General features: G+C 40.0%; 1 protein-coding gene across 2 annotated transcripts in view; it reads right to left on the bottom strand.

The window, feature by feature from the left end:
- Positions 1–13290: 13290 nt before the first annotated feature.
- CNST (consortin, connexin sorting protein) overlaps positions 13291–21358 on the bottom strand; it is a 115038-nt gene continuing 106970 nt past the window's right edge. For both annotated transcript variants that reach the window (XM_059997107.2, XM_059997098.2), the window contains exons 10-11: positions 19712–19847; positions 13291–16561 (exon numbers count right to left, since the gene is read on the bottom strand). In XM_059997107.2, coding sequence (XP_059853090.1) covers positions 16356–16561; positions 19712–19847 — 342 coding nt within the window. In that variant the 3' untranslated portion in view covers positions 13291–16355. The remainder of the gene's footprint in view (positions 16562–19711; positions 19848–21358) is intronic.

Here is a 21358-nt window from a genome sequence, read left to right as displayed (position 1 = left end):
TGGTTTCCTTTGCTGTGCAAAAGCTTTGAAATTTCATTAGGTCCCATTTGTTTATTTTTGTTTTTATTTCCATTTCTCTAGGAGGTGGAGCCCAGTCCTTTTGATGACAAAGCCCATGCTTCATGGCATCATCATTACTGCAGCACAGTTTATTTGTCTTACCAAAATACTCCCTCTTTGGAGGTGGGATTTTGATTTTTACAAGGTTATTTTTCCCAAATCAATTAGCACAATGCTTACCAGGTAATTGGAACCCAATGATTAGTGTTTGAAGGGATGAATAAATGAATAGTGAGTGAATACAAGAGGTAAAGCCATCATAGTAGCCTTTTTCTTTTTATACTCAGATACTACCCCCAGAAAATCCAGTTATCCTATTATGTCCAAAAACTCCCCTTGTCCCTTCTTGGGTGTAGAGTCTGTGTTTGTGTGTATACATTGGTGGAAATACACTGGCTGGCCTGGCCAGTGCTAAGATTCCTGGATGAAGTAGAGTGGATATAATGATACTCATAGCTACTAGATAAGAAGGCAACATCGTTTTAAAAGGCTAAGATTGGCTATTTGTTTAGCAGTTTAAATTCTGTAGCTCCTTCAAACATAACCTGGCCAACTCTGTCTTATGTAACTGAATACTGAATTTGATCTTTTATAACACTGGGCTGGATGTATGCTAAAGGGTACTATATATCTGGGATAGAGTAAAATCTTGGGATTTTGTTATGGACTGAATTGTGGCCCTCCAAAATTCTTATGTTGAAGTCCTAATCCCTGTACCTCAGAATGTGACTGTATTTGGAAATAGAGCCTTTAAAGAGGTAATTAAGGTAAAATGAGGTTATATGGGTGGGTCCTAATCTATTATGACTGATGTCCTTATAAGAAGAGGAGATTAAGACACAGACACAGAGGAAGACTATCTGAAGACCAGGAGAAGGTGGCCACCTGCTAAGCTAAGGAGAGAAGCCTCAGAAAAAACCAAACCTGCTGACACCTTGATCTTGGACTTCTAGACTCCAAAACAGTAAGTAAATAAATTTCTGCTGTTTAAGCCGTACAGTCCGTAGTATTTTGTTATGGCAGCTCTAGCAAACGAATACAGATACTAAGATCTTGACTCAGGAAGGGACATCCAGTCCATCCACCCTTAGGATTCTTGCTTTCACCCCTTCACATCCCACTCATCTTTCCAATAGTGTTTTTCTTTGAACATCTCCTCTTTGAAGATCTCCTCACCTTCACAAGATGCTTATTTCATTTCAGGCAGCTTTGACTAACAGCGAGATTTGTAGATTGAACAAAATCTTGGTCCAGTTTCTGAAGGCAGCTCTGCAAGTGTGCTATAACCAGCACAGAGCAGAGAATTGGCACACTCTGAAGTGGAATTTAGGGGGCAGGATGTTTATAGAGGAGTGTCCTCAAGATCAACACCTGTGGAAGAGAGGGGACCAAAGCAGGAGTGGGCAGAAGGAGAAGTGGACCTGAGTACAGGCTCAACCACAGCCTTGGAGAACCCACAAGGATCTCTGGCTTTGATCCATCACTGGATGTGGCCCCCTGGGTAGGTGTGTGACCTTGGAGAGGCAGCTCTCAGAAGGTGAGGCAATTCCTAATGCCTATAACCTGTATGCAGAAGAGCAGCCTCTCCGTCAAGGCCTAGCCTGTGGAACCTCTTATTTGAGGATAAACAATGTGAGTTTGCCATGGAATTTATTTATGAAACAAACCCACAGACCTACCCTGAGCAACTATCTCCAGGAACCTTTGTAGCTCAACTAGAACTGGAGCTGGGTCACCAGGTAATCTCACCACAGTACCCCCAGCAGCTGAGGCAACAAGTCTTCCTGCAAAGCAGGCTCTGGCAGCACACCACTGTGCTCACCACCCAATCCTGGTTTTATAAAGTACATTTTTAATTAATGGAGTCTAAGGCATGGCATTAGCACATGGAGTCACATACCACTAGCGGCTTTGGACGACTGTCCACTAAACCCTTGATTCTTTTTCACAGTTACAGATCTCTGTCTGCCAGGGTCCTGGGAGCCAAAGCACTGATAAGACTGGTTTTCTTAGAATAAAAATTTTTAATCGTAAATGTTTGTAACCTGTACATTGTTCTTCCCTTGTCCTCATCAAGCTCCTCCCAAATAAAACTCCACTTGCACAAGCATATTATTAGGCAATGACTCGGGGGACTGCACTAGACTGATTTCTTTAATAAGAGATTTGTATTTCAAGGAGCAATAAATTCCACTTAATGGGTTAGGAAAAATGTTCTTTACCTGTAATGTCAAAAGTCCCGGGAACATCTGAGTTAAAGCATGTTTTCGATTTATTCCTGTGATGTTTCAGACTCTTATTGACCAGTGAAATGGTCTGGCGGGACTTACATGAATCTGGTTTTATGGGAGCAAAGGGGAACGTGAAAGACAAGGTTCCTGCAGAAGTAGAATGGGAGCCAAAGCAAACACTCCCAAACAGCGTCAACCCAAAGGGCTTGAAGGAGGAGACAAGGGGAATAAGATAGCTGAGCACGTGGTCCAGAGTGGGACCATGCCGAGTAGGCAAAGCCCAGAGAATCTGGGGCCTTCTGATACAGTGAGCTTGAAGCCACATCTGCACTTGGGGAGGGGGGGTTCCTTGTTTTCAAGACACACATACGGATCTTTAAAAAACAGAACAATCCTACTAAGTTTAACTCCTAAAAATTGCCCTACCTTTCCCCTGCCCTCCCTTCTCTTTGCTTTTCTCCTCTTCTTTCCTCTAAACATAGTAACATAACAACAAACCCCTGGAGGTACAGCATTCATGCAGAGGTTTACCATCCGTGTAGAGGATGAAGGAATTCATGTGGGTTTTGATGAAAAGGACTTTCTTTCTTTGTCCACAGCCTTGATTGGAAGATAAGAGTAGGAAGCTTCGCTCTGATTGGCAGGGGAATTGGTGGGCAAGAGGGAGGGTGCAGGCCCTGATTGGAGGAAAAGAGAGGAGAGGAGGGCCTGGCTCTGATTGGTAAAAGAGTCTGCAACTTGCAAGCCCTTGACTGGTGGAGTGGAGAGGGGAGTCATGCTCTGACTGTCTGGGAGTTCACCGGGTGCAAGCCAGGTTCACCTCTGTGCCTCTGAGAATTCTCATTGCCTGTTCCAAGCCTCTTCTCCCCAGCTCGCCATCCCTCCAGCATGGGGTCCATCTTGGAAGCTATATGGGTGCCAGTCGCTCCTCACCCCAGATTGGCACTGCTCAACCCTCACCTGCCATGCTGTCAGCCTCCCTGTGTTGTAAGGAAGGCCATCTCCAAGCCACCAGCACTACATTTTTTTCAAGGGCGAGAGCCAAGCTTTCCCCCAATGATCAGCTTCAATGACCCGAGGCGACTCAGTGATGCAGGAAAGATGACATGCATTAAAATAGCATGTCAAGGGCTTCCCTGGCGTCGCAGTGGTTGAGAGTCCGCCTGCCAATGCAGGGGACACGGGTTCGTGCCCCGGTCTGGGAAGATCCCACATGCCGCGGAGCGGCTGGTCCCGTGAGCCATGGCCGCTGAGCCTGCGAGTCCGGAGCCTGTGTTTTGCAACGCAAGAGGCCACAACAGCGAGAGGCCCACGTACCGAAAAAAAAATATATAGCATGTCAATAATTTTGTTTGTAACTTACTAGAAAATATGAAAAATAATGCACCTCACTTCCTTGTCACTATCTGTAGATTTAGAAACATTACCGAAGAGGACAAAAGACTTTCTCGCCAATGCCTGGTTTCTCGTCGGCTTAACTGACTCTGGTGATATGCATTAATAATTGTTGAAAACAGGCTCTGCGTCCTTTCCAGCCCCAGCTCCCAGCCCCTTCTCCAGTGGGCCATGTGTTTTTAAGGGGTCTTCAGGCTCAGATTGGTGTACCCACAAAACATTCCTCCTTGCAATTATGCAAGGCAAGAGCTGAAGTCTCAGAAAGGCATCCAGGAATTAATTGAAGACTGGGGGCTTCTCTCCTGTTGAGGTCTTCTGCGGCTTCTCACTTGTCACAATTTATCCTTATTGGAATAAGAAAATTTTTCTTTTCATTTTTTACTACAGTATTCCACAAAAGAACTTAAAAAAAAATCCTATAGAAAATGATGTAGGGAAAAACAATACCATTAGAAATAGGAGCTAGAATATTTAAGGAGGGAAGGACAACGGGGGGGTCCTAACCCCTACGTAACCCAAGAAGTAATGTGGTGGCTGACTGTGTTTTCCACCTTGTAGCTAAGACAACGCTCAGTATGTGAGGTCATAGAAAGGTTGCTGTGGAAGGTTCCCCAGGAGCACTGCCTCTGGGCCTTTGGGGAAGGGAAACGCAGGTTCTGGACAAAGGTCTGTTGGCTGTGTGAGCACCTTCTGTACGAAGGCTTTTGCAGACAGGTACCTCTCATCTCTTCCCAGACTCTGTCCTCTTTCAGGCCTGCATTTGGGATTTTTTTTTCTTTTACCATTTCAATGTTATCCACATAAATGTATTATTATTTAAATGATTGATCCCTTAAGTGCTTATGCCTTGCTAGACTGAATAGTAACTAACCAGATGGGGGAAAAAACATATATACACACACTCAAAATGCATGATTTCTAAAATTCTGTTATCTTTCATTGTTTTCCCCTCTACTCTTTTCTTTTTTAAGCTGGTGCTATTTGTTTTTAACTTATTTATTTAATTTATTTATTTTTGGCTGCATTGGGTCTTCGTTGCTGTGTGCGGGCTTTCTCCAGTTGCAGTGAACAGGGGCTACTCTTCATTGTGGTGCGTGGGCTTCCCATTGCAGTGGCTTCTCTTGCTGCGGAGCACGGGCTCTAGGTGCGTGGGCTTCAGTAGTTGTGGCTCGAGGGCTCTAGAGCGCAGGCTCAGGAGTTGTGGCGCATGGGCTTAGTTGCTCCGCGGCATGTGGGATTTTCCCGGACCAGGGCTCGAACCCGTGTCTCCTGCATTGGCAGGCGGATTCTTAACCACTGCGCCACCAAGGAAGCCCTTCCCCTCTATTCTTACTTTTTCCTCTGACAAATCCAGGCTGCTTTGCAGACATGTAGGCAAACATGGCATTTACTGTGTCCTATATTAGATCTGCAGTGGCCAGGGAGCTCTGGGGAGGGTGAGACACAGAGACGCTCACCCCGCACAAGGAGCCTGGCATCTGTCCACAGGCTGTGACTGCGCGGGGACCAGCCTCGCCTGCCCCTGCACCCTCCCCTTGCTGTCCTTTTGCCAATTCATCACTCTGTGCAGAAGGGAAGCGACCAGATGGATTTTGGCCACAGCTAATGCTAATGGACTTCTATTTATGAGTAATCATTTTAAACAGAAAATGGAGTTTGCTGTCCTGAAGAGAAGATCAGACAGAGAAGACCAAAGCTCTCATCATAAGATGCTGTTTTCACTGATTGAAAACAAAAAGGCAGAGGAGCGAAAAGTTGTTGGTGAAAAGCAGTGGCAATCGAAAGCTAAGCCTATGAATACACCGAACAGAAAAGCCGTCTTTTTTCATGAGAGGAGGAAATGAATAATTCAGTTTCAGCTAGAAACAGCCAGCAATCAGATATCTGGAACAAGGGGTGAATAAAAACAAGATGACCTGGGAGCTAAAACAAAATGAGTAGTAGAGCCCATATCTTATATTTGTGTTATTAGCTGGTGACATCTGAAAACCAGGAGTAAAACACAATTCCGTGAGTTTGGATGGTTGACTGACATGGGCACCATAAGACAACCATCACACAGAACCACATTTGGAAGGTTTTGCACTTCAGGTAAAGTACTAAATCGGTTTTTAAAATTACATTCTAAGCTCTGATTAAATTCTCATTTTTGTCTTGGATTGAAAACACTTTAAATTCTACAGACATAAATGCCAACAAATTCTGGCCGCATTCTGTCCCTTTGTAGACACGTGGATCTCATAGCTGTGCTGGTGGTCTGTCTTCTGTTTTACACCAAAACATTGCAGATGCCTAGGGAATCCAGAAAGGGGGGACTGGAGGCTGCTCCCCGGAGCTCCTCGTGTCTAATCCCCTCTGATTCTCTCACGCTGATGAGCTGCGCCCTCTCGGCCTCAGGGTCTGTACTATGCTGTGACACTGGTAGGGCTTCCAGATTTAGCAAACAAAAATATAGGATGCCCAGTTAAATCTGAATTTCAGGTAAACAACAAAATTTTGTAGTATAAGTTTGTCTCGTGCAATAACCGGCATCCTGTATTTTATCTGGCATCCCTAGGCTATGTATAGGCGGTCTGCCTGGTCCCTGGGATCCCCCAGAGTCCCTTACACAAGCACGGGATGGCCGCACACCAACTGCTCCATGCCTGTGGCCTGCAGTATGGAGTAACTGCCGCTGCTGTCTTTTCCACATGTAAGACCCAGAGTGACAGTGATCTAGGGTACAAAGTTGTAGGTAAAAAAAAACAGTAGGAGGAGGATCCAGTGGCAACCTCAGGAGAAATGCTCTATAGATATTTCCAACTTCATGTTCACAGGTGGAGAATCTTTTGTAACTCCCTTGATCTTGACCTTAAGGAAGTCACTCTAACTCCTTGGATCCCAGCTTCATTTCTGACACAACAGTGCCTACACTGACTAATAACTCTAAAAGAATATGGTTTTAAACAGCCAGGCGTCTGTTGCATAGCTTGTTTCTCTTCATTTGCAGGGAAGAGACCTTTTCCCAGGTCACCAAGTATAAGGAGCACTTATAATAAATAACGTTTTCTAAGTGCCAAGCCTTCTGGAAACGGAGTGTTGTTTGGGCGATGGGTCTTGGTGACTCTCAAGAGCCAGACGGACGTCCCAGGTCTCTGCTCTACAGGCTCTGTTGTTTGTGGGACTCCAGCCTATGCGGTCTCCCTGATGTCTGCTCGACTTCTCCTCCTTCCTATTTGCCAGGGTTGGATGCAAACTCTGGACCCCAAATTTAAAAGAGCTGAGAGAGGACCTGCTGAGGCAGATACTATTTACTGAAACTCCCGATTCTATGTTGTTTTGGAGACTAGACATTTGTCCAGATCACTATCCTTCCTCATGTTCAGGCTTCAAGAAATGCATCAGGCTAGGGCACCAAGCCCCAGATCTAAACAACGGTGGCCAGAGTTTCAGGATGATGTAACACATAGCTTAGCAGCTTGTTGAGAAGGAACCACCTGGCCCAGTCTCTTCCTCCGAAGGGGCTTTGGGCACAGTGGGTACTTCAAAGTCTATGAATCGATTAGTATACTCCACGTCTTCCTCCCATGCACAGCTTCAAAGGACCCCTATCCACCCTAATGCAACTATTGCATTTATCCAGCAAATACAGACATCCAAGTTGTCCTTTCTCAGTGATGGAAAGTGGAAAGCTTTTGGTTATTCAGAGAATCAGAGGATTTTAAAGTTTGAAGTTACATTAAAAATGTATAGAAGAGGGGACTTCCCTGGTGGCGCAGCGGTTAAGAATCCACCTGCCAGTGCAGGGGACATGGGTTGGATCCCTGGTCCGCGAAGATCCCACATGCCGTGGAACAAGTAAGCCCGTGCGCCACAGCGCAGCCATATATCTGTGTGTGTGTGTGTGTGTGTGTGTGTGTGTGTGTGTGTGTGTGTGTGTGTAGAAGGGGAAACTGAAGTACAGAAAGGAGGCTAAACAGCTAGTTGATGTGATCTCATTCATCATCCAGATTCCAACTCTGGGGACTGCCTCCCTTCTTTGCCTTTTATTTACCACCAAACTATCTTATATCCTAGTCTCCCCTCCAGCGATGGCCAAACTACTACTATTCCTATCTTAATAATTTAGTTTTTCCAATCAAGAAAAAATGAAATGAAAAAAAAAAAACTGCCTCTATTTACAGTCACTTTTGGACCAAGTTCCTGTCCAGGCCAGAAGCTTAGGCAAGGATTATTTTCTTCTTTGTTTAGTTTGTCAACCCCCAATCTTGTACTCAGAAAATAAGAACCAGCCATTTATGGGCTGTCGTCATTCTGATGAATGATGTGAACCTTCTATGCTCCCTAAGTGCATGTCTCCTACCTGACCCTTGATCCAAGGCAATTAAGAAAAGCAATAAAATCATAAAACCTCACTTCTGATCACTGCATTCCAGCCAGAGGAGATCAGGGTGTCCTTACAGAATATCTATAATTAGATTGGGTTTGAAATTTGGACTGCTGCATCAAGTAGAAAAAGAGCATAGATTTAAATCACCATCTCAACGTGATTTAACATTGGACTGAAATCAAGGCATTTTGAACTAGCGACCTCACTGCAACACTTTATAAGGTGACACTTTATAAGGAGCTGGTTGAGTAGTTAGGTCTTGTACAAATGAGGGGTAGTACTTGGAAGTCACCAAACATTTTTGTTTAGCCCAACTAAGCAACAACAGTGAAAGGGAATAAAGTATTCTTGCCCCTCATGATACCTTGATATACCAGGTAGCTACAAACTGAACTTTTTTTTAAAAATTATTTTTATTTTCTTATTTATTTTTGGCTGTGTTGGGTCTTTGTTGCTGCATGCGGGCTTTCTCTAGTTGTGGCCAGCGGGGGCTACTTTTCTTTGTAGCATGCAGGCTTCTCATTGCGGTAGCTTCGCTGCGGAGCACAGGCTCTAGGCGCGCGGGCTTCAGTAGTTGTGGCACATGGGCTCAGTAGTTGTGGCTCATGGGCTCTAGAGCGCAGGCTCAGTAGTCGTGGCACACGGGCTTTGTTGCTCCGCGGCATGTGGGATCTTCCCGGACCAGGGCTCGAACCCGTGTGTCCCGCATCGGCAGGCGGATTCTTAACCACTGCGCCACCAGGGAAGCCCTGAACTTCTTTTTTAATAACAATTTTATTGAGGTATAATTTATGTACATAACTGCATCTATGTAAAGTGTACACTGCATTTTGAAAGATGTATAAACCCATGAAATTATGACCACAATCAAGATACATAACATTTCTATCAATTTCAGAAGTTGCCCCGTGACCTTTACAATCCATCCTCCCACCATCCTTTGCCCCTCAAGGAAACACTGATCTATTTCTGTCACTATGGATTAGTTTGTATTTTCTAAAATTCTATATAAATGGAAACATACAATATGTACTGTTTTGTTCCTGGCTTCTTTTCACTCAGTTATTTTGAGATTCATCCATGTTTGTGTATCCATAGTTTGTTCTTTTTTATTGCTGAATAGTATTCTATTAGTGATGAACCTTGGGGTGTTTCCATTTTTTGGCTATTATGCATAGGGCTGCTATGAACATTTGTGTAAAGTTTTTGTGTGGACACATTTTTATCTCTCTTAGATAAGAACCTAGGTGTGGAATTGCTGGGTCATGGAGAGGTGTGTACTTAACTTTATAAGAAACTGCAAAACTGTTTTCTAAAGCAGTTGGTACCATTTCATATTCCCACTAGTTGTGTGTGAGAATTTGGTTGGTCCACATCCTCACCAACGAAGACACTTGGTGGTGTCTTTTTGTGTGTGTGCACATGCATGTGTGGTAAAATATGTTTAACATAAAATTTGCCATTTTAACTATTTTTAAGTGTAAAATTCAGTGGCATTAAGTACATTTACAGTGTTGTGCAACCATTGCCACCACTATCTATTTACAAAATTTTTTCATCCCCCAAACAGAAACAGTAACAGTTAAGCTATAACTTCCCTTTCCCCCTTCCCTTAGCCCCTGGTAACCATTGTTCTATTTCCTGTCTCTTTGAATTTGCCAATTATAGATATTTCATTCAAGTCAAATCACACTATTTGTTCTTTTATTTTTTTAATTTTTAATTTTTTTTAGATGTTGGGGGTAGTTTATTAATTAATTTATTTTTGCTGTGTTGCGTCTTCATTTCCGTGCGAGGGCTTTCTCTAGTTGTGGCAAGTGGGGGCCAGTCTTCATCACGGTGCGCGGGCCTCTCACTATGGCGGCCTCTCTTGTTGTGGAGCACAGGCTCCAGACGCGCAGGCTCAGTAGTTGTGGCTCATGGGCCTAGTTGCTCCACGGCATGTGGGATCCTCCCAGACCAGGGCTCGAACCCGTGTCCCCTGCATTAGCAGGCAGATTCTCAACCACTGCACCACCAGGGAAGCCCCACTATTTGTTTTTTTGAGTCTGGCTATTTCACAGAACATGTTCTCCATGTTCACCCATGTTGTAGTATGTATCATTTCATTCATCTTATTGTGGTTTTGATTTTCATTTCCCTGATGATCAGTGATGTTGAGCATTTTTTCATGTATTTATTGGTCATTTGTGTATCTTCTTTGGAAAAATGTGTATTCAAGTCTCTTGCCCATTTTAAAATTGGGTTGTCTTTTTGTTGAATTGTAGGTGATCTTTACATATTCTGGATATTAAACCCTTACCAGATATCTGACTTGCAAAAAATGTTCTCCCTTTCTGTGGGTTGTCTTTTCATTCTCTTGATAATTTCCTTTGATGCACAAATTAAAAAATTCTTTTAGGAAGTCCTAAAAAAAATGTTTAGTCCTATGTTTTTTCTTTTGTTGTGTGCCTTTGTTGTCATATCTAAGAATCCACTGCTAAATCCATAGTCATGAAGATGTACCCAAATGTTGTATGTACCCCTTATAAGAGTTTTGTGGATTTACCTCATATTTAGATCATCAATCCATTTTGCATTAATCTTTGTATATGGTGTGAGGCAGGGGTCCAAATTCATTCTTTTGCATGTGGAAATCCAGTTGTCCTGGAACTATTTGTTGAACAGAGAATTCTTCCTCATTGAATGGACCTGACACCCTCATTGAAAATAAACTGGCCAAAGAGGTGTGGGCTTATTTCTGGATTCTCATTTCTATTCCATTGGTCTGTAGGTCTATCCTTATACCAGCATCACACTGTTTTGATTACTGAAGCTTTGTAGTAAGTTTTGAAATTGGGAAATGTGAGTCCTCCAATTTTGGCGTTCTCTTTTCATGATTTGTTTGGCTATTTGGGTCCCCCTGCAATGCCATATAAATTTGATAATTGGCTTTTCCATTTTTGCAAAAAAGGCTCTTAGAATTTTGATAGGGATTGCATTAAATCTGTAGATCACTTTAGGTATTATTGACATCTTAACAATATTGTCTCCCCATCCATAAACACAAGATACCTTTCCATTTATTTATTCTTTAATTTTTTAATCAATGATTTGTAGTTTTCAGTGTACAAGTCTTCTCCTCCTTGGTTAAGTTTATTCCTAGGTACTTTATTCTATCAGATTCTGTTGCAAATGAAATTGCTGTCTTAATTTCCTTTCTGTAATGTTAATTAATTGCTGGTATAGAGAAACAACTGATTTTCATGGGTTGATCTTGTAATGCTGCAACTTTGCTGATTTTATTTATTAGCTCTGGCATCTTTCTTGTGTATTCTTTGGGAGATATATATTATTAGCTGTGGGTTTTTCACCAATGCCCTTTATTGTGTTGAGGAAGTTCCCCTCTAGTTTATTGAGATTTTTTTTATCATTAAAGAATGTTGGATTTTGTCAAATTTTTTTCTGCAGCAGTTGGAACAATCATACAGTTTTCTCCCCCTTATTCTATTAATGTGAGGTATTACGTTGACTTTCGTAGGCTGAACCACCCTTTCATTCTTGGGGTTGTGACAGTCTTTTAAACTTTATTCTACCTGGTGTGTGGCGGTATCTCAGTTCTAATTTGCATCTTGATGACCAATGATATTCAGCATCTTTTCATGTGCTCATTAACCGTTTGTATATATATATATATTTTTTTGAAAGGGGTGTTCAAAGTTTTTAAATGGTTGTCATATTCAGTTGCATGAAATCTTTACATATTTTGAATACAAGGCCTTTACTAGATAAACGTATTGTGAATTTTCCCCCAATCTTCAGCTTGCTTTTTCATTTTCCTAACCATGTTCAAAGAGCATGTGCTTTAAAAAGTCCAGCTAATCCTTTCTTTTTTTTTTATGGTTTGTGTATTTTGTGTTCTAAGAAATCTTTGCTTACTCAAATGTTGCAAGGATTTTCTCCTGTTTTGTTTTAGAAGTTTTATAGCTTAGATCCATTTATTTCAAGTTAAGTTTTGTGTTGTGTGAGGCAAAAGTCTAAGTTAATTATATTCCCCAGTGGGATATACAGTTGCTCCAGCAATTACTTGTTGAAGACTTCCTTTCCCCCTTTGAATTGCCTTGGCACCTTTGTAGATCATTGAACACATACACGTGGATTTCCTTTTGCCATACCATGGTTTGATTATTGCAGCATTTGGTTCTGAAATCTGGAAGTACAAGTCCTCCAGTTTTGTTCTAACAAGTTCACTGACTGTCTTCTAGGGCACATGCAACTCCAAACATTTTAAAATCAGCCTGTCAACTTGTAAAAATTGCTGCAATTCTGATAGGGATTGTTGTCAGGTCTATGGATCAATATTGTTTTCATAAAATGAATTGGCAAGTATTTTCTCCTTTTTGAAGAGTGTTTTGTTAGATGGGTACTATATCTTACTGAAATGATTGCTAGAATTTACTGGAGAAGCATCTGGACCTGCAGTTCTGTGAGAAAGTGTTCAATTGTGCTATTTAGTGCTATTCAGACTTTCAATTTTGAAGAAGGCTCTAGCCAAGCAGTTTTCTACTCCTGGAAAGCCTACCTGCTATTAATGCCACAAATGCTAACTAGAGGCAAAAAGTAATACTCAATAGAATTTTGGCTGGAAGAAAAGATTCCTGTCTATCAAGTTGCTATGCAGGTGGCCTAGAGAGAATTTTACTTTTCCTCCTAAAAAAGCATGACACATGGTAGGGAGGAATGAGCTCAAGTTTCTATCCCCATGAGTAGTAGTATCCTATATTTCTTCATTTTTTTTCCCCTTTCACAAATATATTTACCTTACCAGACACTAACTTCTTTAAGCTGGTACCATTTCTTGTTTCGAGAGCCCCAGCACCCAGCTCAGTGCTTGGCACACTGAAGACATTCCAATGTTTGCCAAGGTACAGAGAGTAATAAACACTGTTGCTCATGGTTCTGCACTGTTCTCGGGGCAAGAGACAAGAGGTTGATTTCAGGACTTACTCTTCTCAGGACCAGGAAGAAGAGATGCTCAGTAGCCTACACCAAGAGAGATTTAAAAGCTACCAGAATTCCTTAAAGAAAATTCCTTAGTACATGAGGCTCACCAAATGTTTATCTTTGAGGTTATTAAAATAGCAGATGGCACTAGAACTTGTGCCATAAACCCTAGATCACTCTTATTCTTTTTGAGGATGGAGGCAACATGATAGAAGAGAAAGTATAATGGCTTCGGGAGTCACAAGACCTGATTTAAGGGATGTGTGTTTACTGATCTAAGTAAGCATCAAATGAATAAATGTGAAAACACTATATACACTTCATAATTAAGTATACAAGGGTGGGTTAATATTAACTGAGCCCATAGAAATGAACAGAGTTATACAGGTCACGTTAGTGGGAACACAAATATTCAGTCTCTCTCTGGATTGGGATTAAACGTCACAAAGTCAGCTTCAGCAAAACAGGTAATAGGTAAAAGATTTCTTGTCCTTTCCCCACCTTCCCTCTTTTACTTCTAAATTCCTACCCTTTCCTCCACCCTGCCATTCCAGCAAGATCCAATTCACATCTGTCCTTTCAAAATAAGGCCTACCTTCAAATTTTAAATCCTCTTAGCATAATTCACAGCTCAATATAGTAAACCTCCCAGAGGGACTTGATTTTTAAATCTAAAGGAATGAATTTTTAGAGTGAATTTCGGTTGCTGTTTCAGGCAGATGGGAAAGTGTTTTAGAAGCATAGGAGCGTTTACGTAGGGAGCTATTAGACTACTCAAAGTAATCTACTCGTGGTGCCAGACCAACTTCTGAAATTATTTTACTTTCACTTTAAAGCGGTTTTTCTCAGTACCCAAGGGGTTCAAATAAACTCTCTGAGACATTTTTTGGGTATAGATTTTAAATTACAAGCTTGATCTGTTACCCTCAAATACAGTTCTTAAGGAAGATTAGTTACAAATAGTTGTCAGTGCTTTCAAATGACAGAAAAAATTACATTATAGTAAAACTGGATGATTTTTTTATGCGAGAGATAACAATTTCTCTCATCATCAGATAGAATTACTCCAATTCATGCAATAAATGACAATTACATTTTTAAAAGTTGTCCTAATTTTTCTAGTTGAGATTTCATGCCTATTTTAAATCAAGACATCAATATGCTCCTGAGCTCACCTCACCCTCCCTGGGAAGTAGTGAGGACACACGTGGTTCTTCTGAGACTCAACTGGACTCCACAGAGTACCAAAGTATTATCTCAGTTCTTTCACCTCAGTGTGAAGGTTCCCAGGAAACCTTCAGTTTCAGAAGTAATGGTCCTGGTGGCCAATAGGAAAATATGACATACAGAGTTTTTAGGACTTCAACAGTGACCTAAAAAGGTGAACAGGAGGGAAACTTTGACTTATCTTCACATAAAACTGGCAGAAATCAGCATCACCAAATTTCTGTAACTAGAAATCATGAGGGTAAAACAGAAGAGGTTTGTCTCTGATGGGGATGCCCCTCACAGTAGACTTTGTGAATGTCTTTTACAGAACCACATAATATAGTACCATCAACATTTTACATATTTACATACAATTTGAATACAAATTCTTAAAATTTATAATAGAACATTAAAATAATCTTCTAATAAAATCAGCCTTAAGTATAAGGAATCTAGATTTCAGTATCTTGTACACTTCTAAATAAATATCTTTGATCTATAATCCTTGAAAATATTATAGTTTATGGTGACATGATACAGACAAGTCAAACAGTATTATAAGTAAAAATAAAACATCAATTTAAAAATAAACAAGCCTAAAACCACATTGAGCTGAAATTATAGAAAATCAAAACACTAAGTATACAGTAATTAAATATCTAGCATTGGGATAACCAGATGCATGCTAAATGACACAATTTCAACTTCTTTAAAAAGCCCTTTAAAAATCATAAGTCTAAATAAATAAGCAGAAACACAAAGGGAGGTACTGTACCAGCCAGTAACAACTAGAAAGAAAACTCTCTTTTTCTTTCAAATGATCCTCACAGAAAAACATGAAATAATAGTCATTTCCAGAAAACTATAGTTCATATGTGTTGTTTCTTTTAGATTGCTGCCAATGATATAAAAAGCCAAAGCAAGGCTTCCTAATTGTTAGACCACTGTACCTTAGAAAAGGAAATTGACAGATTTAAATAAAAAGCAGACATTTGCCTATTTAAGATATGATTGAATTTTCGCCTAATGACCTCACATTAGGTCTAAATCAAGCCCATGATATGAACGCACATTCAAGCATCTGAATGTATGATCTGTTAATACTGAATTATATATGATGATTTAATTTCATTTGCCAAAGTATTAGTTTATTTTACATAAGGCCAGAATTAAAACATCTAGAGCAGGAACTAATACCTTATTTATCTTTATAGAAGGGTTCTTAGATTCTCAGAACATAATAGGTGCTCAGTAAGTATTTATTGAATCGAGATGAATCCAGCATTTATTATATCAGGAAGCACTGAATCCACGATGAAACTGGTTGCCTGACACTCAGAGGGAGCTCTTTAATTTTACCTCTAGGCCTGTGATTAATTTCTGGCTAGTTAATGAAGTTAACTGTCACAGATCTGTCACAGTTTCTTAATTCAGGGCCAAGATTTGTACCGTTCATCTGTTCCACAGTTAAGCCTTCTTGAAAGTTTTGTGGCTGTACATCTATAGTCATGTTGAAAGAATAATCTTTGTTATTCTACGTTGGGTTTTTGCTTATGATAACTGTCTGAAATACACAAGCACACACACACAAACATAATCATTTCACAAATGGAAATCTGGAGAGTGCCCAAAGCCTAAATTACATAGCTCCCAAGGTGAACTAAAAAAAGACATTGAAACTGTAAGGTAACTCTTTTTCATTACACACAAACTTATTGCGTGATGGCTGGAAGCAATGTCTTTGGACAAACGGTTATAAACCACAAGTGTCCTTAGCCATTAGCCTGACAAGGTAGCCCAAAATGGTTTGGCTCCAACACTGCCCTGTTTAATTCTGTAGCTCATTACACTAGGAAACAGTGAGGAGGAGGTGGACATGCTCTCCAAAGACCATTCCTTCCATCCACAGTGCTCAGATCAATATCTGTATCATTATGTGGATTATTCTGAGTTCCTCTGTTTTGCCAGTTAAAGCTGCTGTTTCTGATGTTTGTGGTTCCTCACTGGGGAAGGGAGGCGCATGTTACAGAACTCTTGAAATAAAAGCTATTTAGAAAGTTTCACTCTTTGATTCTCACGGCCAGCATGCCTGTCCCTCTTGAATGCTGCTAGGAGAGGTAGATCCAGTGTTTAAGTCCTGCCATTCCCTGCAGTAACTTAGTGTAATAGAAATCCATGTTGTCTGCAAAGTCTGTACAAACAGGTGACTCCGTGTCACCAAAAGTGCAGTATAATGCAGTTCCTCCCACACTAAGGAAAACCGTCACTATGCACAGCAAGACCAGTAAAATACAGGAACCACCTCCAACTTCATCTGCAAACAGGAAAACAGAGTAAGGTTAAACTGACACAAAATTAATGCCTAGTATCTGCTGTCTGCTCACTGATTAAGATAACTAGATGTTTCTAATATTAGTCCTCTATGGATAGTCACTGACAGGAAGCTAGGACACCAATGACTATACAAGGACCTATTAGTTACCATAAAGATATATACTTGTAGAGCTTGTGAATGCTAAAATTAAAACTAGCTCATTTATACAATGAATATAACCATTTCCATAAAAAAAGAAGAAAAAAATGGCAATACTTCTCTGATGTGCTCATAGCATTATTTTAGAGTACAAATTATACGTAACCTCACTATTACAGTATCTTTGGAGTTCACATCATGGGACCACCTTAAAGCAAAGTCAATTTGATATTAAACAAACAAGCAAAAATGTCTGAGTGGGATCTTGCATATTAGTAATACTGAATTTTATCTTTCAGTGGAATAGTGAAGTTCTAGCTAGTACAGTAATTTCATTTCTTAAACAACTTTGGCAGGCTTGTTTTTAATAAAAATGTCCACATAAGTCTTTCTATATTGAAGAAAATAACTACTCTCTGTTGAAAGTCTTAATGATCACTCATAATTAAAGAAAATTTAAAAATATTTGGAAAAGGCTAAGAAGTTTTATGATCAGCATGATGAGGGTGTACCAAAACCTTCTTGGAAGGTAATCTGGCAGTATCTATTAACATTTTAAATTAATTTATCATCCACCCTGGGGCACTTTTGACAGTGAAAGAGTGTTAAGTGAATGCAGTGCTGGGACAATAGGTATAAACAAGGAAGGACTGCCTGAGGCCAACTGGTCCATATGGTCCTGATCACCTAGCCTAGCAAATCCACTTTCAGGAATTAAGCCTACAGATCTGCACAAAACACAATAGCATATTTACAAGCATGTTCACTGCAGCAAAGTTTGTTATAACATAAAGTTGAGAATAACTTAGTTATTCTAGTTACAATGGAAGAGTTAAATAATTATGGGAGATTCATATCATGGAATACTATGCAACTGTTTTACAGAATGGAGTAAATTTAATACATTGTTCAAAGAAAGATGTCCAAGATTGATGGTTAAATTAAAAAGCTGTGACATAACGGTATATAATGAACGATTCATGTTAAAAAAAAAAGGGCACATGTGTATGTACACACATATACATGCATATATACAGAATGTGTTTTGAAAGGATGGTAAGAACTTCAATCAATACCTGGGGGAAACCCCCAAGGGAGGGAGGGTTGGGAGTCTTAAACTTTCTACTTCATTATTGTCTAAGTTTTTTCATGATTAGTGTATATTACTTTTATGATTAAAAAAACAAATTTTACAAAACCCAATATAAACCAAATAGAATTTATTTGGAAGATTTTACAGTAATATGTGAATATATTCTCCCCATAAAAATTTAAACATGAAAGTATCTAAGAGTCTAAGGGACTCTTCCCTTTTATTCCTACCCAATCATATTCCCCTCTCAACCAAGAGGTAAACACTGTTAAATATGGTGTGTATCCTTCCAGATCAAACACATGTGGTTTCAGGATTTTTATAAAAACAGGATTATGTAATTGTATTGTCCTGTGATTTACACATTTACAGTTTAATAGATTTTAATAGTTAATAGACATTAATAGATTTAATAATTTATACTTAGCATAATTTTTATACACACAAGTAAAAAGGATCATATCATTCATGTTGTGTTTCTTGGGGTTTTTTTGGTTTTTGGTCAGTTCAGTATTTTTACCATCTTTTCTCTTTTTGGCATGATTCCCACCCACCCTCTTATCTTTGATAACAATCTAGTTTATGTACTTTTCTGGGTATTTCTTCATTATCATATATTTATATACAAACATTTAGATACAATTTATTTTAAAACATCTACTTTGTTTTAACTACATGCACTGATAGTATTTAGAGCTGTGCTGTCCAACATGGAAGCCAGGAGGCACAGGCGACTACTGAGCACAAGTTACGTGACTTAGTGTAAGACGAGATGGCTACTAAGGGAACTAGGGACTGTCAGTTCTAAATTCTGGGTTCCCCCTACTATGTATGCAATGATTCAATACCAATTGGTACAAACAAAGAATTGAGCACTTTATCTGGAGAGGACTGTGATAGTTACAAGCAAGGTGCAGAGGTAAAATGAGGGGTGGGAACAGATTATTTCCAAGGTTCCTACCAGCTTTATAATTGTAAAAATTTAGAAACCTCTACTGCTATCACTTTATGTCATATTTAGAAAGCGTATCTACACGTTGACACTGTTATTTTAACAATGCAGTTGTTTTATAAACATGAAAAGCATACTGACAGGTTCTTGGCTATATTTCTACTCACTCTGATTTACCTAGGCCCTAGACAAATTTAACCACTACCTTAAATATAAGCCCAGGAGGAAAAAAAAAATCAAACAATAGCAACAGTGTTAAACTGTATTCTTTTTTTTTTTTTTTCCGGTACGCGGACCTCTCACTGTTGTGGCCTCTCCCGTTGCGGAGCACAGGCTCCGGACGCGCAGGCTCAGCGGCCATGGCTCACGGGCCCAGCCGCTCCGCGGCATGTGGGATCTTCCCGGACCGGGGCACGAATCCGTGTCCCCTGCATCGGCAGGTGGACTCTCAACCACTGCGCCACCAGGGAAGCCCTAAACTGTACTCTTGAGAGACACCTCTTTCTACAGAGTCAAGAAGAAATCACCGAAGAGAAAATATTTGTAATCCATAAATATTTTCCACATCAGTCAAGAAGGAGTATGAACTGCCACTGAAAAGAAGACAAAAATAGCAGGCTCACTAAAAAACACCAAACAAAAACTAGAAAATAAAACACGAAACAAAGAAACTGAAATAAGCTCTGAAAATTGAGGACTATCTGTGGGACAGGAAGGCAATGAGATGAATTTTCCAACTTGTTCACTTATTTGAGCAAAACAAATTGCTTAGGAATTATTTAAGAACTGATGATAGTTTGATCCTCTGTGTTTCTTTACAGAAGATAAAGCAACTAAGTCCACATATTCTTTACAAATCCTGTTACCAAACACCTTATTGTACATTAATTCATTCTTTCAGCAAACACTGATCAAATCTGTGTTAGACACAGTCTGAGCACTTTACCTTGATCTAAGCTGTCGTCTATTTCTTGGAATCTCACTCTTCGCTTAGATGGTTTCTGTTGCATCTGGGCAGGATGATCTCCTACAGTATTATTCCTCTTCTTTAATATAGAGACCAATCCTTCAGCATGAACAACCTGTCAGAGATTGTAAGCACTGTTTGTTATATTATGGCGGGACATATCAGTGATGTTTTACATGTAATGGTAAGAAGGCTAATTCAGTTCAAGGGGTATCTGAAGTCCTATTAGAGGTTTAACCAATTCCTATAGAAAAAAATCACAGTTGTCAAAATCTAACAGAATAATACTTTGTCTTCAGATATTGCCAAATACACATATCTAAAACTCTGATTGCTCTTCTAAAGCCCTGACTTGATTCCAGGGCCAGGCAGTGTGACACAGCATGGACTGGAAATCAGGCCTAGTTTATCCTCATTTACAGCTCCGCTTCCCTGTTAAGTCATCTATAAAGTGATTCCTTATGGCCTCTCTTTGCTTAACCATTAGTCCTGGGTTTTGCTTTATAACAGAGGCTGCTTTTTTCATTCATCAGCAATTTTTAAGAAATGAACATGTGAGACTTAAAATATATTCGATACCAACTTTTAACATCAAAATGAGTGTTGTCCTCAGTTCCCCTGAGAAACTACACATTTACTAAATAATGTTCTAGTGCTCTAAATGTCTTAAGGACTTCTCTTCTAGAATATCTCTTAGACCCAGTTTACTAGGGACACCCTGCAGTATGCAGAGGGTGGCAAACTATGGCCACTAGGCCAAAGGCCTGCTGCCTAGTTTTGCAAATAGAATTTAATTGGAGCACAGCCAAGGTTACTTATCCACATATTGTGTATGGCTGCTACAACGGCAGAAGTGAGTACAGACCATAAAGTCTAAACTATTCAGTATTTGGCCCTTAGAAAAAGAAAAGAAATAGAAAAAGACTTCTATTATTTCTTTAGTCCCCCTGCTACCCCCTTCTATGCTGTCTTTCCAGTTTTCACTTGGGACACCTCTCTTCTGCCTCCACCCCACCCTTTATTTAGGAACAAAGACAAAACAGAAACCCTTGCCATTTAGGAGTTAGAAGACTCTGAGGCACAGGGAGAAAGAGAACAGAATCAGTTGGTAGAGCCAACTGGGAAGCTGGAGGCCTTACCATAGGCCCCCCTAGGCAGTAGGTTGATTCACAGAAGTTGACTTGTGAGTTGCCTGCTTGAACAAGCTGTAGGTGATGACATAGGTGGGCATTGTGGCCCTAACACTGCTGATGTCAGTGACTTGCTGGTATCCGATCACTGTAAGCTGAGGACTTCCTGTAATGTCATTTATCGGATCAATGGTATAAAATATTTAATACGACTTCCAGTTCCAGCCAGCCACCTCTGATAATGAGCTATACATAAACATTACAGAGTCTATTAGTTCTTTTTATAACTCAATGCTTTTAGGGCCAAATAACTCAATATAGTCTTCTACTGGGCTTCCCTGAACATGGGTCTATAGAAACCATTATCTCAAAAAAAAAAATAAGTTAGCAATTTATTCTTTTTATAGAAAATATGTATTTCAGATGATGTAGTTCTTCTGAGAAAGCTAAAATACTTTAGTGACATTAAAATGATAAGTACAAATTATGCAAAGGA

This window comes from Delphinus delphis, chromosome 1 (assembly GCF_949987515.2).
Source record: "Delphinus delphis chromosome 1, mDelDel1.2, whole genome shotgun sequence".
Lineage (NCBI taxonomy): Eukaryota > Metazoa > Chordata > Mammalia > Artiodactyla > Delphinidae > Delphinus > Delphinus delphis.
Note: the sequence above shows the minus strand (reverse complement) of the source record. Positions and strands in the feature narration are given on the sequence as shown.